This window comes from Uranotaenia lowii, chromosome 2, assembly GCF_029784155.1.
Source record: "Uranotaenia lowii strain MFRU-FL chromosome 2, ASM2978415v1, whole genome shotgun sequence".
In the NCBI taxonomy this organism is placed as follows: domain Eukaryota; kingdom Metazoa; phylum Arthropoda; class Insecta; order Diptera; family Culicidae; genus Uranotaenia; species Uranotaenia lowii.
The window spans coordinates 163,247,407-163,274,142 of NC_073692.1; the positions used below are offsets into that span (position 1 = coordinate 163,247,407).

Genomic DNA, 26,736 nt, shown 5'->3' on the forward strand with positions numbered 1-26,736 from the left:
CGATTCGGAAATCCAGCTGCAGCTCTCATTTCAAAGTTGTTGGTTCTGAACTATGAAAAGGTTTGACTTAAGTTAATGCTTACATAAATCTAAATTTGAACAATTTTTTACAAATAATATTTATTTTTGGAAGGTGTAGCAAAGCACACTGGGTCAGCTAGTTTACTATAAAATTTTCACCCAGAATTTGTTTCCATTGAATGAAACATTCCCGTTGAATGATAAATTTTCCTGAATGGCACAAGTACTATGTTATTCTAGTGTTATTCAAATACAAATTCCAGTTTGGATAAATATATTTAATTTTCTAGGAAATGGTTCATTTGAGTAAATATTTCTGAGAAATAGTTGATTCTTGTGAAACATTATTCAGAAAATGGTTTCTCGGGCGGAACTCAAGGGAATAAAATCTTGGAAAGTGTTTTTTTCTGGGCATTGAAATGCTAGGGATTTTTTTATTCTGGTCAAACGTTTTCGGGGGAATGAAGTAAAACCCAATTTCAGACTTCCGAACGCTAATCGCAAATTAGTCTGCTAAGTTTTTGGATGCAAATTATTTCTCTCACTAAAATTCATCACTAAAGATCGGCCCAGTGAGCGATTGTTGTTGTGTAGGGCATTCCATTCATGACTATAAATTATAGCATGTGCCTAATAAATAAACGAGCTTTTTGAAAGAATAACACAAAATGAATAAAAATTCAATAGATGCTTGCCTTTCAAAAATTGAGTGTTTGGAAAAAATTACTAGTTTTCTAAAGGCGAAGTCCTTTAAAATGTAGGGAAGAGAAGGGTCTCATGAAACCCTTAACAGGCCCGGGGGTGAGGGAGGGGTTTTTTGGGGGGTTTAACGCCATTATGAGGGTCCAAGTTCTTCACAAAACTATAAATTTCAAATTCCAAATCAAACTTTGATAAGCGACTAAAATGATTCAAGAGTAACAATCTCGACTCAGAACTTCGAAAAAAATTCTACCTTTTAATAAACATTAAGTTCCGAATATCGAATTCCAACAAGATTAGACTCAGCTTGCCAAATCGCCCAGATTTTGCCCGAATTTTGGCAATTTATTTGCAACCAAAATTGAGTCATTATAATTATGTATTTATCGTCTCAATTTTTTGAGTAAATTTTATTAAAATCAATTGTTGAACGGTTTTTTTTAAAACAGATTTAAAATCGACTGATGTAATTCGATATCCAAAAGTAAAGTATTTTTCTTCGTTTTATTTAATAATTCAAATACTGACTGATATTGGAGAAAATATCCCGGACACTGGGAGAAAAATATCCTGAAAGCTCAGGTTAGAATAATTCCAGATTTTGTGGTTCAAAATATGCTTCTAAACATTAAAATTTGATTTCTGTCAATAAGAATTCGAATTATGTATCTAGTTTATTGGTACTGAACTTGGTACATCATTGACAAAAATCATGGTTCGAATCTCGATTTTTCATTTCAAATTTTTATTTTCGAAACTCATACTTTCGGAATATGAAAAGAATGCTTTTAAAATAATAAACCACTTAAAAATTAATTTTATTTTTTTTAATTTACCGGTTTTTTGATTAACATTATTAAATTGCAGATTTTTTTTTAAATAAAGTTTCAAACTTAAATCTTTAACTTCAATCGAGTTCACAAGAGGAGAAAATTAATCTGATTTGAACCGCCAACTTAATCGATAACGTTTATTCCTAAGTATTTGAATTTTATTTAACCAATGTCTCCAATGATCATGCTTATGATTAAAAAGAAAACAAACTTACTATTTCCTTATTTTGGTAGTTAAATGTTAAAAGTTTTTCGTTAAATTGAAATCTTCAAATCCCTAATTTATTTTTCAATACTTCTTGAAAACAATAATTGACTACTTTTTGGACTTATTTTCGAAAGTTAAAAATTTAAATAAATATCTTACTATTATTGTAAAACAACTCAAACCTTAATATTGAACCTTCATTTTAAAATGTCTAAGAGAATACGAAATCTAAAATGAGAGGGATCATTTTTACACGAGTGTAATTGAAAAAAGGTTTAACAATACACTGCTATCATTTATTTTTTATTGATTTTTTATTAGTGTAAATTTAGGTAGTTACAGTGTAATTTTATTATCTATGATCAAAATAGTAAATTTTATTCTAAAATAACACCTAAAATGGGTCAAATATGACAGAACATCGATTTTTCTTAGATTTTGACTCGCAACAGTTTAATGAATCACTGTAGAATAAAGTTGTAGTTTTCAGCACGTACCCGGGCCGAAAAAAACCGGGTTATTTACATAAAAACCTGTCAAAACCCGGGCATTTAATTTCCAATTTGTTGACTAAGAACCCGGGCTGTATCTGTATTTTTCTGTATTTGAACTGAAACTTCTGTTTCTGTTTCCTGTATTAGTTTTTTTCTAAAAATGATAATTGGAAATGTGTTTATTCCTTATTCCTTTTATTGAACTTAATCTAATGTTAAGAAATGTTAATTGTAAGTAGGTTAGATATGAAAAAGATAAGACATTTAATCTTAATCCGTGATAAAATTTTGGAATAGAAATAAATGAAATTTTAACTTGATCACCTGAAAGTGATTTAAAAAAATCGAAACCAGAAGCTCTCTTAATAAATATTCTATGAAATATGAAATCATTATTTCAAATGTGTTTAAAATTAAAAATTAGTAAATCATGTCTCAATTCTGATTTTAAGTTGCTTGAAACGAACCGGATTACTGGATGTTGATCCAAAACTTTCAATTTATACTTAACTTACATACGCAGAATTCAATCGAAATATTTTAAAATTGAACATTATATATCACCACAACCCTAAGACCAAATTTTAAAAGTTTGTCATTTTAGAGAATAAGCATATTGTTCAGCATTCTTTCATTTCAAAAATAAAACTTTTGAGCTTTTTTTGTAATTGTCTAAATTTGAAAACCAAATGCGATATATTTGGACCTCAATGATTTGAAGCTGTAATTCTAATTATCAAAATAATGTTTAATGTTATTCTGGGTTCTGAATCTATTCTTGGCTTGAAGTTCAACCAAGACGGTTGTGTTTTATAAGCGGTTGTCGAATAAATAGATAATTCTAATAGTACTACGAATCGTCGCGAATATCGTTCGTTCGCGATGTCTCGACGCGAAAACACTTTTCGCATCGATTTTGCGAATATTCCTAAACCACCACTTTTTGAAGAAATTCATAAATTCATCGGGCAGCAGCTCGAATTAACACGTGACGATGTCATCATGATCCAGCCAAGCAAACGCCACGCTTGTGTCTTCGTTAAGGTCGTTGACCTCGAAATCGCCGAAAGAGTTGTTTCTCAACACGATAACAAGCACGAAGTTGTGATCGAAGGTAAGGCCTACAAGCTACGTATACTTATGGAAGATGGAGGTGTGGACGTGAAAATCTTCGATCTTGCTGAAGAAACGCCAAATGAGGACGTCTTGAACTCTCTTGCACCATATGGTGAAGTCATCTCAATCCGCGAACTAATGTGGGATGACAAATACCTCTTCGGAGATCTCTCAACTGGTGTAAGGCAAGCACGAATGATTCTCGAGAGAAACATTCCTTCGATCATCACGATCGACTCCCAAGAAGTAGCTATTAACTACAAGGGACAAAAACAAACCTGCTCACACTGCAACGAGCTCGTACACACTGGTATACCCTGTATACAGAATAAAAAACTGCTGGTGCAGAAAATGGCCGCAGATCAACAAAAAATGTCCTACGCTAAGGTTCTTGCAAATCAATCAAATGTACCACCAACGGTAATAAATACCGACGCACCAAAATTCACAACACAATCTACACCATCAGCTCCAAATTCGAAACCAGCTCTTGTTCAGATGAAACCATCGAGTCTTCAACAAACCACCTCCAAAAACACCTTGATGCCACCACCACTCACAAGACAAGCTATGCAGAAATACGAGAATGTACAACGAAAGTTAGCCGATGGGAACGAAACCGACGAATCTGGAACATCTACCGACAGCCGACGCTCCAATAGGAACAAACCGCTCCCCAAAAAGAGCCGACAAGACGAGAGACATTTGGAAATTGCGTAAGTATGGATACAGTTAGTTATAACTTTGCTACTGTAAACATTAACACAATTTCCAACACCAACAAACTCAATGCTCTTAGAACTTTTATAAGAACAATGGAACTAGATATAATATTTCTCCAAGAAGTCTCTTCTTCTGAACTCTCCATTCCCGGTTTCAATGTCGTGTGCAACGTAGATCACTGTAGAAGAGGAACTGCCATAGCCCTCAAACAACACATACGATTCTCACACATTGAAAAGAGCCTAGACAGTCGGCTTATAGCTCTACGAGTGAACAACACAACACTTTGCAACATCTACGCTCCATCCGGGAATACTTTCTATAGAAATAGAGAGAACCTTTTCAATACAACACTTCCATATTACCTCCGTCATCGTACAGAGTTCACAATACTAGCAGGTGACTTCAACTGCGTAATACGCAGCAGAGACGCAACCGGTTCCAATAACAGTCCAGCTCTCCAAACACTGGTTCAACAACTACAACTTCTTGATGTATGGGTACAACTATCACCTCGAGAGACTGGTCACACATATTTATCGCACAATTCCGCTGCAAGACTTGATCGTATTTATATTAGTCCTAACCTTCGACACAACCTTCGCAATATTATTAACCACGTCGTTTGCTTTTCCGACCACAAAGCAGTCACAGCTAGGATTTGTCTACCTTCTCTTGGTCGCGCTCATGGACGCGGATACTGGAGTATACGACCACATCTACTAACCGACGAAACCATTGAGGAATTTGAGACTCAATGGCACTTTTGGACTCGCCAAAGACGAAACTTTGCAAATTGGACTGAATGGTGGGTTCAATTCGCAAAGCCAAAAATTCGAAAATTCTTCAAATGGAAATCTAACATCGCGTTCAACCTTTTCCATTTTGAACAACAACGTCTGTATTCTAACCTTGAGCGAGCGTATGTAGAATACTCGCAAAACCCTTCTTCAATATCCACGGTTAATCGGATAAAATCCAAAATGCTCCTGCACCAACGGCGTTTCACCGAACTTTTTGTACCCACTAATGAAGATTATGTGTTCGGCGAACCACTATCCGCTTATCAGCTTGGAGAACGTCGTCGGAAAAAAACAGTGATAACAAAACTACAAAATGATCAAGGGAACTTGATCGAAGATTCTGAAGAAATAGAGTCCACTATGTTCAACCATTTTCGAAGCCTCTATGCAAGGGGTTCACCAAACGGAACGGCGCAGGATCGCTTCACATGCAGCAGATTAATACCCGACGGAAGTGAATCGAATATCGACAGCACGAACGAAATCACAACACAGGAAATCTGGACTGCAATAAAAACCAGCGCGCCGCGTAAAGCTGCCGGACCGGACGGAATACCACGAGAGTTTTATCTACGAGCCTTCGACGTAATCCACCGCGAGATCAACCTCATACTGAATGAGATTATGACTGCACCCGAGATCCCAAATCAATTCGCCGAAGGAATTATAGTGTTGGTGAAGAAAAAATCTAATGATGATTCACTGAGATCCTATAGGCCTATATCGCTCTTGAACAACGACTACAAAATGTTCTCACGAATCATGAAACGTAGACTAGAAAGAGTGATGTTTGAACACAACATACTCACTGATAGTCAAAAATGCTCTAACTCGAACAAAAATATTTTCCAGGCTACTCTTTCTCTGAAGGATCGCTTAGCATGTTTGATAGAACGTAAACAGAGAGGAAAACTGATCTCGTTTGATCTAGATTCTGCATTCGATCGGGTATCTCACGAGTATCTACGAGAAGTTATGCTTGATCTCGGCTTTAACATCAATCTGGTGAGTATTATATTCAAAATGTATTCACACTCATCATCAAGACTACTGATTAATGGTCACTTATCATCATCGATACAAATTGAGAGATCTGTTCGTCAAGGAGATCCGCTCTCGATGCATTTGTTTGTCATCTATTTACACCCTCTTCTTAACCGAATAGAAAATGTATGTAGTAATGACACGGTAGTAGCCTACGCTGATGACATCAGCGTAATAGTAACATCGCAGGACAAAATTATGCGAATACGTGATCTATTTTCAAACTTTGGGCTGGTTTCTGGAGCGAAATTGAATCTAAGTAAAACCACTGCTATTGATGTGGGATACATTAATGGACACCCCATAAACGTTGAATGGCTACAGACAAGAGAAACTATTAAAATCTTAGGTATCACTTATGCAAACTCTATTCGAGTTATGATCCGACTGAACTGGAATACACTGTTATCTAATGTCTCCCAACATGTATGGCTTCAATCAATGAGAACTCTAAAACTCCATCAGAAGATAACGATTCTTAATATGTTTGTCAAATCTAAAGTTTGGTATGTTGCCTCGATCCTCCCTCCAAATACAAGACACATCGCTAAATTAACGTCAACCAGTCGAAACTTTCTTTGGAGAGGTCACTGTGCAAGAGTTCCCATACAACAACTAGCAAGAAAAATCGAACATGGGGGTTTAAATCTTCACCTACCAGATTTAAAATGTAAATCTCTCATTTTAAACAGACATATTATGGAAATTGATAGCATACCATACTACAAGTCGTTGATCGAAAATTCTGAGCCCGCTCCAACAAGTCTTCCGGACATAAAGAATATCAAACAGATCCTACCTACTATACCTCTTGCAATCCAAGAAAGGCCATCAGCTAGAGCAATATATCATCACTTCTTAACCAACACTGATCTTCCAAAAGTGGAACGGAATAATAGCAACATAAACTGGAAACGGATTTGGCGTAACATTTCATCTCGTCAACTGTCTCCTGATCAAAGAGAAACCTTATTCCTGTGGGCTAACGAAAAATCACCATGTCGACAACTGCTGTTTACCATGCGCCGAGCAGAGGACGAATCTTGCCTGCACTGTGGATTCCAGAGAGAAACTATTGAACATAAATATCGTGAATGCTCCAATCTAAATCGTGCTTTCGAATTGCTTCAAAGAAAAATATTTGATACTCTAGATAGAACAAGATCTTTGAGCTTCGAAGAACTCATTCATCCAGTACTTTCGAATATAAACAGACAAAATAGAATAAAAATATTAAAATGTCTCAGTACCTACATCAAATTTGTAAACGCAAGTGAAAATAGTATTGATATTAGTGCATTAGATTTTGAAATGAGTTTAGACATCTGATACGATTCTGTAAATAAGTTTAAAATTCTCAATAAATTAACTGTATATATATAAAAAAAAAAAAAATCTCATTTCTCTCCAGTAAATTTTCTCAACTTTATTTGCAGAAATGAAATTGCGCCTAATAATATCACTTTGAGGTGAACTGCTCTCTACGAGTGTCATTGCCTGCGAGTCGTTGTAAAATTGCGATGGTGTAGAAACGTGAGAAACCAGGGCAGGATCAACGACGACGGAGACAGTAGAATGCCTTCCCGACTTCTATTTGTTCTATTATTGTGTTCCTGTTTCCGTGTTTACGGCTTGGATAAATAAAAATGTATGCTCTGACGGTTTTTATCAAAACTCAAGCCGAAAAAACCGGAAGCCATCCAAAGGGAGGTTGTTTTGGTGCCACAAATGAAAAGTTAAATCCTGTGGGATGGCATAAATAGGATATTTTCTGACAGCTCTTAGTGGGTACTCGTACATTTCGTGGTAAGCGTTCGTTCAATTCATATTCCACCATTTGTGGCGTGTTAAATTTTGCCCAGACGTGAGATGAATCAATAATGTCTACGATAATGAGGGAATTATTGTCTTCGTTGATATATTTTACTTTCTTTTTCGATGGGATTTTGGGGATGGAGGTTTGGTAAGGCTTTTCGAGAGATGATTTGAACAAAGAGATTCGTTCTTCAATTTTTTTTTCTAAACAAGTTTGATTTTTAACAGTTTGTCTGAAATTATGTGTGACTTGAAGTCAATATTTCAATTTTAAATAAATTTTATATAGAGACACCTCTTTAATGTTTGCTTGAGCTCAGTTGATAACGGGGCAATGAAATGTGAATTATTTCTTCAAGACTTGAGTACTCCCTACAAATGATCATTTTCTATTCTCACTTCGTACGTGGTCTAGACCAGAGGATTTTGTTCTCGGTAGCTTCATCCCCAACGACCATATCAATTAGTTTGTCTAGCCATTAAACTGGCAAACATCATCTGCACATTCTATGACGTGTGAAGCGAATGGGATACTCATTGCTGTGGATTGTCAATGGACCCACATATCTGAGGGCTTTAGAATGTGGGAGTATGTGAAGTACCTAGTTCAATGTGCATTATAATTTGCTGGAATGACCCAACTTACCATGCACACATAACATTTCACGTTAGCATTGTTTGGGTTCTTCGCTTCTGTGTTAGGAAATTTAACTGTCTACCATGTGCCAGGGTATGAAATTGTTGGCTTTATCCATATCAGATTTTTGCAATACCTGGGAGTTACATTATAAAGTTCACATGTTTGTGGGACCCTATATATATTGACAGCCTTAAGTTACACGATCAATGTAAATATGCGACAGAATAATGATTTTGTAAAACCACCTGAACACCCCTTGACGAACAGACAACGAACTATAGTCGTCTCAGTCATACAAACGCTCTCGTTCCAACACAGCCAGTCGCGATCCAACCGACAGTCGACAACGACGCGTGCGAAGACAGCGAGTGCGCTTAAACGCCAGCAGGAACCATCCGCTCTCCGCGTGTCTAAGTTATCCGGATTCTCGCATGGATAATCCCCCAGCCCGGACCAGAACCCACAATGTTCACATGTATTTTAAAAAAATGGGAATATTCCTCTAGAAAGTACTCAGTTTCATAAAAAACGTACACTGAATGAACTCTTCACATGAACGCTACGTGAAAATGTACATGCTGAGCCAGTTTTCGCTCACCAATAAATGTTCTTTCAATTTTGCATTTAAAAAACCCGAACACCCCTCATTTTGAAGGTGTGTGTGTGTGTGTGTGTGTGTGTGTGTGTGTGTGTGTGTGTGTGTGTGTGTGTGTGTGTGTGTGTGTGTGTGTGTGTGTGTGTGTGTGTGTGTGTGTGTGTGTGTGTGTGTGTGTGTGTGTGTGTGTGTGTGTGTGTGTGTGTGTGTGTGTGTGTGTGTGTGTGTGTGTGTGTGTGTGTGTGTGTGTGTGTGTGTGTGTGTGTGTGTGTGTGTGTGTGTGTGTGTGTGTGTGTGTGTGTGTGTGTGTGTGTGTGTGTGTGTGTGTGTGTGTGTGTGTGTGTGTGTGTGTGTGTGTGTGTGTGTGTGTGTGTGTGTGTGTGTGTGTGTGTGTGTGTGTGTGTGTGTGTGTGTGTGTGTGTGTGTGTGTGTGTGTGTGTGTGTGTGTGTGTGTGTGTGTGTGTGTGTGTGTGTGTGTGTGTGTGTGTGTGTGTGTGTGTGTGTGTGTGTGTGTGTGTGTGTGTGTGTGTGTGTGTGTGTGTGTGTGTGTGTGTGTGTGTGTGTGTGTGTGTGTGTGTGTGTGTGTGTGTGTGTGTGTGTGTGTGTGTGTGTGTGTGTGTGTGTGTGTGTGTGTGTGTGTGTGTGTGTGTGTGTGTGTGTGTGTGTGTGTGTGTGTGTGTGTGTGTGTGTGTGTGTGTGTGTGTGTGTGTGTGTGTGTGTGTGTGTGTGTGTGTGTGTGTGTGTGTGTGTGTGTGTGTGTGTGTGTGTGTGTGTGTGTGTGTGTGTGTGTGTGTGTGTGTGTGTGTGTGTGTGTGTGTGTGTGTGTGTGTGTGTGTGTGTGTGTGTGTGTGTGTGTGTGTGTGTGTGTGTGTGTGTGTGTGTGTGTGTGTGTGTGTGTGTGTGTGTGTGTGTGTGTGTGTGTGTGTGTGTGTGTGTGTGTGTGTGTGTGTGTGTGTGTGTGTGTGTGTGTGTGTGTGTGTGTGTGTGTGTGTGTGTGTGTGTGTGTGTGTGTGTGTGTGTGTGTGTGTGTGTGTGTGTGTGTGTGTGTGTGTGTGTGTGTGTGTGTGTGTGTGTGTGTGTGTGTGTGTGTGTGTGTGTGTGTGTGTGTGTGTGTGTGTGTGTGTGTGTGTGTGTGTGTGTGTGTGTGTGTGTGTGTGTGTGTGTGTGTGTGTGTGTGTGTGTGTGTGTGTGTGTGTGTGTGTGTGTGTGTGTGTGTGTGTGTGTGTGTGTGTGTGTGTGTGTGTGTGTGTGTGTGTGTGTGTGTGTGTGTGTGTGTGTGTGTGTGTGTGTGTGTGTGTGTGTGTGTGTGTGTGTGTGTGTGTGTGTGTGTGTGTGTGTGTGTGTGTGTGTGTGTGTGTGTGTGTGTGTGTGTGTGTGTGTGTGTGTGTGTGTGTGTGTGTGTGTGTGTAGAATGTTGCTCCTATTTCGATTTTAGCATTCACTCTTCAGTTGTCAAAATGCCGTCCAAGGAAGAAGAGCAGCGTAACAAAATTTTGCTCGCACATCTCGAAAATCCGAGCTACTCGCACGCAAAGCTGGCAAAATCGCTAAAAGTTGCCAAATCAATCGTTGCAAATGTAATTCAAGTGTTTGGCGAACGTTTGTCGACAGCCAGGAAGTCGGGATCGGGGGGAAATCGAAAACCGGAAGCCGCTGAGACGACAAAAAGAGTTGCCGGTAGTTTCAAGCGAAACCCTAACCTTTCTCTCCGAGATGCCGCAAATGAGCTGGGTGTATCGTCTACAACCGTGCATCGAGCCAAAAAACGAGCCTATCGACTTACAAAAAGGTAGTGACTCCAAATTGCGATGATAAACAAAATACGACGGCCAAAGCGCGATCCCGGAGGCTGTACACGACGATGCTGACGAAGTTTGACTGCGTGGTAATGGACGACGAAACCTACGTCAAAGCCGACTACAAGCAGCTTCCGGGACAGGAATTTTATACAGCATAAGGAAGGGGAATGGTAGCAGATATTTTCAAGCATATGAAACTGTCAAAGTTCGCGAAGAAATATCTGGTTTGGCAAGCCATCTGTACCTGTGGCTTGAAACGCAGCATTTTTATAGCTTCCGGGACTGTCAACCAAGAAATTTACGTCAAAGAGTGTTTGAATAAACGTCTGCTGCCTTTCCTGAAGAAACACGGTTGTTCCGTACTGTTTTGGCCGGATTTCTCATCTTGCCATTACTGTAAAAAGGCTATGGAGTGGTACGCCACCAGCAACGTGCATGTGGTTCCCAAGGACAAGAACCCTCCCAACACGCCAGAGATCCGCCCAATTGAGAAATACTGGTCTGTTGTCAAGCGGAACCTAAAGAAGACCAAAAAACTGCTAAGGACGTGCAGCAATTTAAGGCAAACTGGCTTTCTGCGGCGAAGAAGGTGGAAAAAGTGGCTGTACAAAATCTGATGGCAGGGGTTAAGCGTAAAGTTCGAATTTGGATAAGCGGAAGCCTTACTGAATATTTTTCCTGAATTTTATACTAATTAAACTTAAAAAAGAAATTTAATTTAGTTTTTAAAATAAACGATTTCACCGATTTACACGCGTTTTTCCTTGACCAAATTTTGACCGTACCACCTTTTAACTATGAAATTGTGAAATTTCAAAATTTTCGGCCAAAACTTCAAATGAAAAGGCTTTTCGCGAAGATTATAAAACATAATGTTTGATGGTTCTAGTAATAAGTAAAATTAACCAGCACTAGTAACTAAGAAAAAGTTAAATCTACTTTTCATAGATACAAGAATCGTCAAACATTGAATTTTATTAATTCTCGCAACAAGCCCAAGGTGTTTTACCGAAAATTTCGAAATTTTACTATTTTATAGTAACATTTATCTTTTCTTTCCATTTTTATCAATTTTCAATTCTGATATTCTTTCTCCAAGAATTTACATTATCTCCGATATGCCGAAAATAATTTAAGAAGAATCTGTGTCCTGAATTCTGAACCTAAATACAAATTTAGAAATATGAATTTGAACAGCCTAGCCAGCCAAAAATTCATAACAACAATCAAAAAGTTGATCGATCTGAAGAGCACATTCTGATGAATCTCTAGGTTATAAAAAGTGGCCAATTTGAATTGAAATTTTAGAGGAATCATGACAAAATTCCTGAGGGAAGTTCAAGTGGGAGTCAAGGTTGCCGAAATCACAGAAAAATCTGTTATTTCACAGAATTTTGAGCAAATTTTCATCACAGAATCTGTGTCACAGAACACAGAATTTTGAAATATTCACAGAATTCACAGAATTTTTCAATTTTGAATGAATTTCCAAAATTTAAATTTTTTGGACACTAAAAATTCATATTTCTTGCTCATAATAAGAAAGGTATGACAAGATTTCTAATGTTAACTGATTCTTCTCAATTAAAATTTAAAAAAGATACAATTTGTCATGAATTTTCTATGAAAATAATGGAAATAGCATCATAGAAAAACAACACAGTATTTTTGGGTAAAATCACAGAAATTCAGATTTTTTTCTTCTAGAAAACACAGATTTTTTTCGGCAACCTTGGTGGGAGTTCGAATTATTGAAAAAATGTTAGCTTCATTCCAATTTATTTCGGACAGTTTTATATAAAAAAAACTGACAAAATTCGGGGAAATTTTGATAAAACCCAGAAACTACTCAACAAAAAAAAAATGATAATCAAAACATTTTTTATCCAAACTTATCGACACATTTTAAATTGTATTTTAGGCTTCCATAAAACCTTTCATGATTATTTAAACAAAACTAGACCTACAAATTTCGTTTTGGAGTCATAAATTAAAAATAAATTACAACACAATTTTTTTTTGTATGATTTTCCAAATAAAGTGAATAAATCCGGGCAAAACGGGCTTTTTTACAATGAAATTCAAGCCGGACAACCGGGCCAGGCCGGACTGTTCCAAAATTTTGTATTCAATATCCGAGAAAACCCGGATAAGACCGGGCAATATTTCATCCTTAAGTTATAGGCAATTTTAAATCGAGGCCCTTTTCGGGATTTCTTTTCATTTAGAAACAGTCACAGATAATCTTTAAAATATGTCATTCGCCAGGACGGTTTTAAAATCAAATTCTCACGATTTTTTTTCGAAGAGCTTTGGTGATTTGAATGTGCGCTTCGTGTCTTATTGACCCGCACAACTTTGGAAGGTTTAGTTGTTTCGGAGTTTTATGATAATGTTATAAGGGACTCCCCCCCATTTCGTAAGCAATAGAAGTCATTCTTCAAAATAAATCAACTTCTTGTGTCAATTCATGCATATTAACGCATTTTCACTAAAATCACCTCAAAACAGTTAGAGTTATTTCATATTTTAAGTTGAATTTGAATGAAAGCCCCCGTCCATTAAATGTGATGGTCTTAAATCTATTACACAAACAATCCTTGGCCCAAAAAACCATCGGGTAGCAAATTTCACGTTATTCTGATCACCCATCTTTAAGTGATGTGTCACAAAGTCACGCTTTTTTTTATTTTAATTTTTCATTGAGAAACCATTTCGGTCTTAAAAATTGATGTCTGACCTGAAAATTGGAGATAGGATATATTAATCAGCAGCTAGAAACAGCTTGGCTTGATCTATTTTTCTTAAAGACATCAATTTTAGTATTTTCAATTGGAAAGTTATATGATTTAGCAAGGTAGAAATAAAAATAATAAACTGAGAAATGATGAAAAAAATATAACTGAACCTTTAGGGATTCAAGCGCATTAAATTCTGGTTTCCTGACTATGCTACAATCTGACCTTTCCTGAAAAACTAAAATTTACCGTCAGCTGAGGCATCATGCTATACTTTTCAACTTCAATAGCTTCTAAAAAAATAATGTCCACAGAAAATCATACCAGCACTGAAGCACTGCATACATTTAGGGGTTAAAAATACTTCAAAAAACTCTACTAGCTGAAATTATAAAAATTAATGTTTGGGATGGATGAAATTTTGGAATGAACAAACGCGTGATGCAAAACAATCATATTCCAGTATATGGAATCGAGTTTTAAAAGGGTGAATCTTTGATTTGCATTTTGATGCATTTCAGCCCAGACTGGTACCTGACTTATATGTAGGGGAGAATGAGGATACTTGATTCCTGGGGATACTTGATTCCTTAGCTATATCTCGAAACTGGTATGTCTAACAAAGATCAAATGTTCTAGAAAAACGTGCTAAAATAAGCAAAATAACAATGCTTTCAATTTAAAAAAAAATTAACAAAATAATTGTTTGAGTAATTGAACTTTGTTTGAAAAATTTCACAAAATGTAACTTGAAGATCTTTTTTCATCACTTTAAAATGTTCCTTACATGGAAAAATATGAAAAAAATATTTGCTCCAATGTATCAATCGTTCGAGCGTAAAATGAACTTCATAATGCCATATTTTCAAAGCAATGGAAAACTCTCAGCTTTTTTCAGATTTTTTTTTTTTCTAAAATGTTGATTATGGGTACAATTGATCCCCTAGAGTTGGGTACAATTGATCCCCCTTCCAAACGGCATATTCTTCTTCTGAATTGATCGTTATGATTGCTGATTACGAAATTACTAATATTTATCCAAAAACTAATATTTATCAAACAATTGTCTGAAGAAAAGAGATAAAATAATTAATTTTCTCTTAATTATAAAAAATAGCGCCTTTAAGTATGCAATGTTAATAGCGTTGAGACAAAGTTATAAAATTTTCTTCTTATGTCTGTTTTAAATTGTGAAATGAGAACAAACATGACCAAAATAGTCAATTAACATTCTATCTTGGGGTTTTGTTTGATTTTTATACAAGGATTAGGGCTTCCTGAATAAAAGGTCAAGTCTCCTTCAATAGGGGATCAAGTCTCCCCTAACTTCAGAAAAATCGCTGTTTTTTTACTCCCACGAAAATGCTTCTAGTTCATCAACGGGTTCAAGTATCGTTCTAATTTTTGGAGCATAGAAACTTGAAGTTACAAGCTGTCAGAAAATGTCAAAGACGGCGAGTTGCTATTTTTTCCAAAAAGATATGGTGAAAATAAGAAAAGGGGATCAAGTATCCCCACTCTCCCCTACATGTATGGCACCTATAAATATTTTTACACCAACAGTGTTGATATAGGATAATAAAAGCAATATATAGTTTTAAGGTGATATCATTAAGCCAATCCATATAACTGTGTAAAGTGTTTTACGGCATCGAAAAATGTTAAAATTTGTACATCTATTGGTCGATTTTTTAAAATTTTCTATGAGAATCAAAAACTTCTAAAAATTCTCTCAAGTTATGAGAAACTATGTCATCATCATTTTTTTATAATTAAATCATAGTTTTATTGCATTATATTAAATTAAAAATCGTTGTAGTGTTGTGGCATACAAATGTTGCCCTGCTATTGTAGATGCCTCGTTTGGCCGTATTTTCCCAATAAAATACACTACATTGCTCTTTTAATACTTTTGATGATTCAGTTCTATATGAAGAAGCCGGCGAAAAATCATTCACCTCTTCGTGTGTTATTTCCGCTTTTATTTCACAGGCGTCATAATCTGCTGGCTCTGCATAATTTGCGCTCTTTGCTGGTGCTTTCGGTCTTTCTGATTGGTCTCTGCGAGGTGGCCCAGTACAGTATGGCCGTTTACCGATTGGGACAACTTCCGTCCAAACAACAACTTGTGGCCAAAGCACAAATGCCGATTCACAGTACTCAAACTTCAATTGGAACAACAACGACGACAACAACCACCACCAGTTTGCCGGATTATGATGACTACCTCTACGATTATGATCTGAGCGGGGAGGATTTGCCGGAACCTCAACAACTGCACTCGGATCGAACAGCACCGGAAGTGAGGCTGGAAGATGGCGATGATGCTGACGATGATGATGATGCATCGTATGTGGCCGGAAGCAGACTGCCAACGATGACGACCTTGCTCGGGTTGTGGTCCGTTTGCGTTGGCCTATTGACGGTTGTCGTCGGAGCCAATTTGGTTCGAATGATTGAGCTGAAAGATAAATACGGTGAGTCCTACGGTTTAAATGAGTTGTGAAGGCATAAAGACCAATCATACGACGCCGATGAAACCGTTTGAAAGATTTAGGAGTACAAAGTTTTGAGTCATGATAGCTTGTTGAGTCTGATTCTTGATACGCAATTATACAATGCATGCGATTTGTAAGTTTGTTTTTAAGTACTTTTTAAACCGATTTTTTTTTTATTTTTGTGATATCCAAAATTTACCGTTTATCATATGCGTTTCTAAATGGAATGGGTGTTAGCTTTTACTTCATTCATCCGAAGCTTTATGCAAGTTGTACATTGATTAGTGAGTGTGATAGCAATGCATACAATCTAGATTGAGTGCAATGGGAAGGGTCCGTTCTGTGATTTGGTATGCTTTTTGGCACACACCATGAATGGTTCATTCAGCATTAGATGGGCCGCCATCAAGAGGCATTGCTTTATAATGGCTTTTACTGCGAGCTTATGAAAATGACCTTTTTTGCATAAGGTTGGGGTATTTCGGGGTGATAAACATCATGTGTTCTTAATCATATTTTTCACACTGTCCTTAATTTAGACTCAATTTAAAGAAATTTATTTGGGTAAATGTACAGTAAAATTTCTTCTTTCTTTAGCAAAATTCCATATTTTGAACATAACTCATATCCTGTTCTGTTTTTTTTATTTCATTGTTGAACTAAGTGCCCGATTTTAAACAAGAAATATGGATGAGTCTAAAATGTTCATGATATTTTTTTGAACTTGTAAACTAGTGTAATGTACCCGTACGCCGTACACGAAATGCAAAAAATCACACATTTAATGACGAATATCTCACAACAGTAAACTTGTATCGCGTTACAATCTTCTACAAAATTTTTCCTTCCTAGCCTAGCAGGAAACATGTTAAGAACATAAAGAGCAAAAGTATGTGAATTTTCCATTCGAATTTGAAGTCGATTGCGTCAGCTCGTGCTTTAACTAATCGAGCTTAAACTTTTAGTCTGTTTCGGTACGTTCACCGTGGCTAACGCGCCATGGTACTGAAACGGAAATTGAAAAACTTGGAAAATTACGAAGGTTTGATTGAATGAATAAAAAGATTCAAAATCGGTTTTTGATTTTTAAGTAGGGTATTAGCTATCAAAGATCGATTTTACTTTAGATATGTAGATTGATTTCTAAATTTTTGAACGCCATATCAGCAATAGACGGATTTCGCGCTAACTCGACCCAGTTTCTGGCATGACCCTCTCAGAATTGAATGAAACTTTGTATGTATATAGTTCAAAAAGATCTAGACTATCATTTGAAAAGGGCTAAACTTTTCAGGTCAATTTGTATGAAATTTTTTACCTAAAATCACAATTCCAACACAAAGGTGGTCTACAGAAGTTTTTTTAGAAAAATGATTGAATTTTAGAAAAAAAAAATTGACAAAAAATACTATATTATCCTACACTGAGAAAAATGCATTTTTAAAACTTAAACTCGATTTTCCAAAAAGCGCCATCTCATAATATGATGATTTTTTTTTATATGACGGGTAGTAATAATGCATAGAAATCGTCTATACATTAAAACATGTGCATATTTAAGGGAAAAAAGTTTTTGTTGTTTAATGATAAAACCTAGGGTGGATAATTAGCTCCGTTTGATCGACCGTTAAGGAGCATTTGATTAAGTATCAATAAAAATGACGAGATGGTTTCAGTTTACATAAACATTTTATTTCCAATATTAACAATAACAATAATATTAAAAATCGATGCATGCATTTACTTTCTTTTGTTGCCTTACCAAATAAATTAAAAACTTTAGAGATATCTTTAGAATTGAAATACCTTTTAGCAGCAATTTAATGTTTATTTATAGGTACAAACGAATGAAACTTTTAGGTTCTGGCAATAGTTTTGGATATTTTAAATAAACTTTCAAGTTCCTCTGACATTTGTGTGTATTGCATTTTAGTTACTTAACAGAAATTTAATTTTGTGATACCTTTCTATGTTTGTTTAACTGCCCAGTCATATAGTTTTATTGGAGTTGTAATAGTATTTCCATTATCACGAGCAAGACTAGCATACCCTCAGTAGCATCACTAGGACCTTTCCGTATGTAAAAGTGGCGCAGGAGTGCCATTTAGCTAATTAAGTTTTATCATAATATACCCAAAACATTTGTTTTTCATTTTTCATTAAAAAAACACAAAAAGATGTTGTTAGAAAAACTTTTATCCCTTAAGAGTGCTCACTTATTTTGAAGAGTTATAGACCACATTATTCCTTACTATTTTCACCTGGCTTATAAAATAATACATCAAACTATGTGTTCGAATTTTTGGGAAATTGAGTCTTAGTTTTTGAAAACGGTAAAGGTTTTAGAAAAAGGCGTATGCGCCAATTGTAAACAAATCCAATAACTAGCATAAACGTGTTAAGCTTTCTATTTTACATCTAAAAATATGATCCTTTTTTATTTTTTTTTAATTCTAGTGTATTTAAATTTGATTTATTTAAAATGGCGAATAGACTTTTTATGAGTTAACAATCACGATGCTCTTTGCGCCATCTTTATCTCGGACGAAAAGTAATTTTTGTTCATTTTCATCTGTTGAGGTTTTCCCCCTACAAATTTAATCACGCGAAGAAAAAAAGCCAATAGTGATTCCAGCATCGAAAAAGGGCAATCTTATATTTTCGTATCAATTGAGCAAGGCAAAAAAAAAACGCGAATAATAGTGACTTTTGAATAGTTGTGTATTAAAATGTGCACATACGTTCAGTGAGATTACTTTTAGCTACTAAGCGAAAATTGGTCGAAATATTGCTTCTGTGGAAAGTGATCCAAAAGGCGACAGTCATTCTGGATTTCTGAAGGGTGCTCGCATTTTGGCAAAACAAAATGAGAAAACAAAAGGGCCAAAAAACCAATTTACTCATTGTTCACGTAACAATCACGAAAAAATTGTAATCACCTATCGCGGAATGAAATTATGTTTTCTTTTTACGGAGTTTCGGTACTTTGTTAGGAAAATGAAACAGTGAAATTTTCTGAAACTTCAGATGCGTTTTTCTCAAAACAGAGGTCTTGGCGTATTGGCCCTTTTCAAAATTCGATACTGAAATGCATTTTTCTCAGTGTAGGATTTATAAAAAATCAATATTTTTTCCCTAAAAATTCAATCATTTTTTAAAACTCTCCCGTAGACCACATTTGTGTAGGGATTACAAATTGAGAGCTTAAAATATTTATGAAATTTTGCCTGAAAAGTTAAGCCCTTTTCAAATGTTAGTCCAGATAATTTTTGGGAAAACTAAGTAAGCCATGTTGCTTTACTAGGTAATATCTTTATGCCCACAAATTTTCATTGAATTCTGAGAGGATAATGCCAACTTCGTGTTGATTTGGCGTCAAATCTGTCAATACTAAGAGGTGATAGACAAAGTTACAAATGGTTCGAATTCAGGACGTCAAAGTCTTTCAGACCCAGTTATTGTAGGCATCAAAAAAGCTGTTCAACTGTGAAAAATAATGAAAATATGGTTTTTGAGATAGCATCCAATGAAAAAGTTTTTCAATTTTTATTTTTGGGCAAGACGTGTGCCATCTGTAAGAACCACCATTTTTTTTTAAATCAAGCCTTTTTTGGAAAAGCTTTCTGTTTCTTGAAGCATGACCTTCAAAATAACTCAAAATATTTGATTTGATTGAAATTATAACTAATTTAGCCGATTGTCAACTCTCCTTCGGCTCAAAAGTATTTGAATTTTTTCACTACACCATTGTTTTTGCAAGATAGTACGATTCCAAATCCAGTTAAAACAGAGTAGAAAACTTTGAGGGACCTATTAAAGTGCTTTGCAGGGAAATCGGACACATTAGGAGGCAGTCCTCTTTGTATACTTAGTTATTATCGTGTCAATCGATATGAACACTTAGTTTCCACAGATCGTTAGCCTTTTAAGGTACTAGACATCAAATTTTTCAATTTTTTCTCCTTGATTATCGCCGGAAAATACAGACAAGACTTGTCCACGAAAAATGGAAGCCTGCCAGGTAACCGCAAAAGAGTTCGTTTTGATGTCCATTACGAAATTTTTGAAAATATCTCCTCACTAGCAGTCCAAATATTAGGCCTGTTAAAAGCCATGTTATATGAAATTATATTAGGCCTGTTTATAAGCCAGCTGTGTTCGAGTAGCTCGGATTTTCGCGATGCGCGAGCAAAATTTTGATACGCTGCTCTTCTTCCTTGGACGGCATTTTGACAACTGAAGCAAGAATTCCAAAATAAAAACAGGAGCAACATCCTACACACACACACACCTTCAAAATGAGGGGTTTTCAGGTTTTTTAAATGCAAAATTGAAAGAAATATGTCAATTTGATATTGACCAAATTTTTATTGAAAGGGTGATACCCCTTTAAATTAAAACATTGACAAAATTGATAAAATAGACAGAATTGACAAAATTGACAAAAATTGACCATAGTGACAAAATTGAACAAAGTGACAAAATTGTCCAAAGTGACAAAATTGATAAGACTGACCTAATTGAGAAAACTGAAATAATGGACAAATTCTAAAAAATTTAATAACAATGTTGATGAAACTGACAAAACTGTCCAAATTGAAAAAAATGTTCAAATTGTCTAAATTGTCAAAATTGAGGAAATTGCCTTAATTGACTAAAATGACAAAAGTGACAAAAATGACAAAAATGACAAAAATGACAAAAATGACAAAAATGACAAAAATGAAAAAAATGACAAAAATGACAAAAATGACAAAAATGACAAAAATGACAAAAATGACAAAAATGACAAAAATGACAAAAATGACAAAAATGACAAAAATGACAAAAATGACAAAAATGACAAAAATGACAAAAATGACAAAAATGACAAAAATGACAAAAATGACAAAAATGACAAAAATGACAAAAATGACAAAAATGACGAAAATGACAAAAATGACAAAAATGACAAAAATGACAAAAATGACAAAAATGACAAAAATGACAAAAATGACAAAAATGACAAAAATGACAAAAATGACAAAAATGACAAAAATGACAAAAATGACAAAAATGACAAAAATGACAAAAATGACAAAAATGACAAAAATGACAAAAATGACAAAAATGACAAAAATGACAAAAATGACAAAAATGACAAAAATGACAAAAATGACAAAAATGACAAAAATGACAAAAATGACAAAAATGACAAAAATGACAAAAATGACAAAAATGACAAAAATGACAAAAATGACAAAAATGACAAAAATGACAAAAATGACAAAAATGACAAAAATGACAAAAATGACAAAAATGACAAAAATGACAAAAATGACAAAAATGACAAAAATGACAAAAATGACAAAAATGACAAAAATGACAAAAATGACAAAAATGACAAAAATGACAAAAATGACAAAAATGACAAAAATGACAATAATGACAAAAATGACAAAAATGACAAAAATGACAAAAATGACAAAAATGACAAAAATGACAAAAATGACAATAATGACAAAAATGACAAAAATGACAAAAATGACAAAAATGACAAAAATGACAAAAATGACAAAAATGACAAAAATGACAAAAATGACAAAAATGACAAAAATGACAAAAATGACAAAAATGACAAAAATGACAAAAATGACAAAAATGACAAAAATGACAAAAATGACAAAAATGACAAAAATGACATAAATGACATAAATGACAAAAATGACAAAAATGACAAAAATGACAAAAATGACAAAAATGACAAAAAGTACAAAAATTACAAAAATGACAAAAATGACAAAAATAACAAAAATGACAAAAATGACAAAAATGACAAAAATGAAAAAAATTACAAAAATGACAAAAATGACAAAAATGACAAAACTGACTTAAATGATAAAAAGATGAAGATGTCGTTAACATGAGACGACCGCAAGGTTAACGTAGAATCAAAACAACCTGTTGATTGTGTTTAGTGTTAATTTTTTTCACAATGAATTGAGATTTTTAAATTGTATCCTTAGTTTTTATATCTCTTCCATTTTAAAGTTACCAAATGCTGTGACTCCAAAAAAAGTTACTTGGATGAGATTTTAATGTCATAAAAACGAGATCATACAAGATATTCCTGAATCCAGTCATTCAAAAATCTTCAATTAGTTGCTAATTATGTTATTTATATGAAAATTATGATTATTTCAAAACACTTTTATCCCATAAACAATTTAGAGTCTTGATTTCTTAAATTCATTTAGGATTTACTTTGTTCGGAACTCTTTAATCATAATTTAGAATTTATACATCTATCATTCGTTTATTATTTTGTTCCATATGTGTCCAAATATAATTTACATAAGAATATAAGATATAAGATATAAGAAAGGCTCCAATCCACTGTTTAGTGTATTAAATCGGGTTTTTTTTTTTGTTCTGCGTGATTGTAGTGGTCATATATCATTTTGCTTGGGAGCTCGGGTCTGTATGCCAGTATTTAGTGCTTTTACAATCATCTTTGGTATAATGCATGTTTTAGTGCATTTTTTGCATAGCAGCATTGAAATTTGGCAACCTCTTCTTTGGGTGTAGTTTTCAATCAACTTTTTAAGCTTCGCTGTTCCACATTTTTTCTGCCACCGACCGTGGCCTAGAGGATAGCGTTCAAGTCTTCCAAGCCAGAGGTCATGAGATCAAATCCTGGTCACGGCATACATAGTACACTTTCTGTGGGTCGGTGGTTTTAGCATTTGTATAATGCTAGCCATCTTATCCTTGAAAGATGTACGTCTTAGAGCTCAGTAATTTAGATCTCTTCAAATAAACATGAAGTTTCACTGAGATCCTATATGCGTGTGTTCGATTTTAATGAAAATATTAAGTTGCAATGTTGATTACCCTAGGAGAAATGATAATAAATATTTCAACTATAAATTGTCTTATGTTTCGAGACATTTTGTGCCCGAATACCCCAAACACAGAAAGAGAAAATAAAAACCAGGATCCCCAGGCCGGAATGGTCGCATGCATGCTTTATGCGGTGATTGTCCTTTTCAGTTAGCGCACAGTGGGAGATTGTTTGAAAATACGATTCTGCGGTAAATACAACCACAACTGTGTTTAAAACCGTTCTAAAATTACTGTATTAACTCTTTAGTTGAGGGCAGGGCGGTGTATCGATTTATGGTTCCAATAAATAATCTTTGGAGGATTTAAATGCCATGAGTGGAAGGATTAGCAGTGGGAAATAGGTACAGCAATGGATTAACAGTTTCTTCTAACGCTTTGGATTGTGCAATGTATTCTCTAGAATTCTATAAGTCAATTGAATTACGAAACATGTTATATGAGATTTTATTGATTGGATAATTATTCTCTAAATTGCACAACAATAAAGGATTACAACTGAAATCATTTGGATAGAAATCATTTTGTGTCGAATTGAAGCTAAACTAATTTCCATAATTTTATGGAATGCGTCTCTCGGAGCTCCTTTTTTTCCGGGAAACGATAGCTAATTATAATCAAATTAAACCAAATCAAATGTTTCATGCTTCACCTGGTATTGTTGGAAGCTAAAAATACATCTGTGGAGCGATAAATGGCCATTAATTAACCTTTCAGCCCAAAGATCGATTCATTTCGGTCTTCATTCATTGGCTTTACAAGGAAGCCCAATCGAACGAACGTAACTTCGCAGATTCGGGTTTCGAATCGTGTTATGTGTTATCATCATTACACCGGCATCCATCCCACTGTTCTGGTTCTGGTATCGTGTCGAGCTCAAGGGTGTGAAACGGCGTTCGGCAAGTAATAAGTTATTTACATCTCGGCATAAATTTCCAATCTGAAGTATGGTCATAAATTATGCAGACACACAACAGGCGCTCGGCGATTCGGCTCTGGCCCAGCCTCGTGCATTTGTGTTTGGTAGTTTGGTTGGAGATTTGGCTGAGTGCTTCGGCATACGGGGCAGAGAGAAAGAGCGAATCGGAAAGACAGAGACAGAAAATGCGTACCCGCCCCTGTGCCGGGATCCAGGCAGAGGGATATGCTGCGATTGTGTAATCGCATGTGTTTGTTGATGTTTTAACCTCCAGACCAACAGAAGCAGCAGCAGCGCCCCAAAATCCCAGGGTCAGAGGGTCGACTTCGGTCGGAGCAAGGGAGCATTTTAAGTGTAATGGAGATGACTTTGTTAGCGAGAAGAAACTGACTAGGGATACTTGAAATAAATGCCTATAGAGTCGGGAAACGATAGTTTATGAGCCGTACGCACTATAAATTGCGGATTAATACATCTTGCATTATCTCGGGGCGACAGCGGGGTTAATTTGGAGCTGATAACATAAGGTGTAGTTTTGTCCATTACTTTTTACAGTATTGACACCATCAGATGCCTTACGGAACATTGGCGTTAAAATGTCTTCATGCAGAGGTTGATAGATACGAAGGTTTTTGGAGTTGCAATCGATATCATGAAATTGGATGAATCGGGACAGAAATGGGGAAAGTTATAAAGATTCGATTATTTCCTTTTCCGTTTATTATAGAGATTGTATAACCACAAATATGAGTCAATTTACATACTATGCTTGAAAAAAATTATTAAATATTCCTTTGAAGCATTAAAAAATCGTTAAATTTCATACCACATAAAGGGTGATACGGTCAAAATTTGGTCAATATCAACTTGACGTATATCTTTCAATTTTGCATTTAAAAAACCTGAAAACCCCTCATTTTGAAGGTGAGTGTGTGTAGAATGTTGCTCCTATTTTGATTTTGGAATTCACTCTACAGATGTCAAAATGCCGCACAAGGAAGAAAAGCAGCGTGTCAAAATTTCGCTCACGCATCGCGAAATTCCGAGCTACTCGCACGCAAAGCTGGCAAAATTACTAAAAGTTGCAAATCAACCGTTACAAATATAATTAAAGTGTTTAGGGAACATTTGTCGACAGCCAGGAAGTCTGGATCGGGGGGAAATCGAAAAACGGAAGCCGCTGAGACGACAAAAAGAGTTGCCGGTAGTTTCAAGCGAATCCCTAACCTCTCTCTCCGAGATACCGCAAATAAGCTGGGTGTATCGTCTCTAAGCGTGCATCGAGTCAAAAAACGAGCCGGTCTATCGACTTACAAGAAGGTAGTTACTCCGAATTGCGGTGATAAACAAAATACGACGGCCAAAGCGCGATCCTGGAGGCTGTACACGACGATGCTGACGAAGTTTGACTGCGTGGTAATGGACGACGAAACCTACGTCAAAGCCGACTACAAGCAGCTTCCGGGACAGGAGTTTTATACGGCAAAAGGAAGGGGAAAGGTAGCCGATATTTTCAAGCACATGAAACTGTCAAAGTTCGCGAAGAAATATCTGGTTTTGCAAGCCATCTGTACCTGTGGCTTGAAAAGTACCATTTTCATAGCTTCCGGGACTGTCAACCAAGAAATTTACGTGAAAGAGTGTTTGAATAAACGTCTGCTGCCTTTCCTGAAGAAACACGGTTGTTCCGTACTGTTTTGGCCGAATTTAGTTCCCAAGGACAAGAATCCTCCCAACACGCCAGAGCTCCGCCCAATTGAGAAATACTGGGCTATTGTCAAGCCGAACCTAAAGAAGACCAAAAAACTGCTAAGGACGAGCAGCAGTTCAAGGCAAACTGGCTTTCTGGACAAGGTGGCTGTACAAAATCTGATGACAGGAGTTAAGCGTAAGGCCCGGCAATCCGGATTTGGAAAAGTGGAAGCCTAACTGGATATTTTTCCTGAATTTTATACTAATTAAACTTGGAAAAGAAATATAATTTGCTTTTTCAAATAAACGATTTCACCGATTTACACGCGTTTTCCCTTGGCCAAATTTTGACCGTATCACCCTTTAACAAGTGATGTTTGAAAAGATTACAAATAGTGGAGTGCAATTTCTTTAGGTTTCATAAACGACGAAATATACTTCCGACATGGATTCGGCTACAAAAGAAAGACAATTATTTCAAACTGCTTCAACTGGTAACAGAACTTAATATTTTATTTTATATACATGGTTTTCCGTTGCACGATGTAACCTGATGAACAGTATTTCTCCAATTTACTCGGTCCATAGCAATCATTCTCCAATTTATCGGGCATCCCACATTCGCCAGATCACGCTCAACTTGGTCTAACCACCTCGCTCGTTGCATCCTTGCTCGTCTCGATCATATAGGATTTGCAGCGAACACCTGTTTTTACGACAGTCGTCCAGGTATTCTCACAATATGTCCAGCCCAGCGTATCCGTCCAGCCTTCACCACCTTCTGGATACTGGGTTCACCGTAGAGTCGCGCGAGTTTCATCCTTCGCTCCCACACACTTAAGGTCTCATGTCTCATATCTCATGTCTCATATCTCATGTCTCATATCTCATGTCTCATATCTCATGTCTCATATCTCATGTCTCATATCTCATGTCTCATATCTCATGTCTCATATCTCATGTCTCATATCTCATGTCTCATATCTCATGTCTCATATCTCATGTCTCATATCTCATGTCTCAAGTTTCAGGCCTCAGATATCTGGTCTCAAAAAGATACTAAGTGTTTTCCTTTGAAAAGGTCTTAATATATTTTCTCTCAAATACCGCGTAAATTTCGAAAACAGCGTAAAAAACTACGTTAATTCTCGACTACCGCGAAAAAAGCCGTGTAAATAAACCGCGTCAACAGACAACAGAAACAGAACAGTGAC

General features: G+C 35.9%; 1 protein-coding gene across 12 annotated transcripts in view; it reads left to right on the top strand.

Annotated features, from left to right (window-relative positions):
- LOC129741933 (ATP-binding cassette sub-family C member Sur) overlaps nucleotides 1-26,736 on the top strand; it is a 373,059-nt gene that overhangs the window by 45,677 nt on the left and 300,646 nt on the right. For all 12 annotated transcript variants that reach the window (XM_055733758.1, XM_055733747.1, XM_055733756.1 and 9 more), the window contains exon 3: nucleotides 15,524-16,008. In XM_055733758.1, coding sequence (XP_055589733.1) covers nucleotides 15,524-16,008 — 485 coding nt within the window. The remainder of the gene's footprint in view (nucleotides 1-15,523; nucleotides 16,009-26,736) is intronic.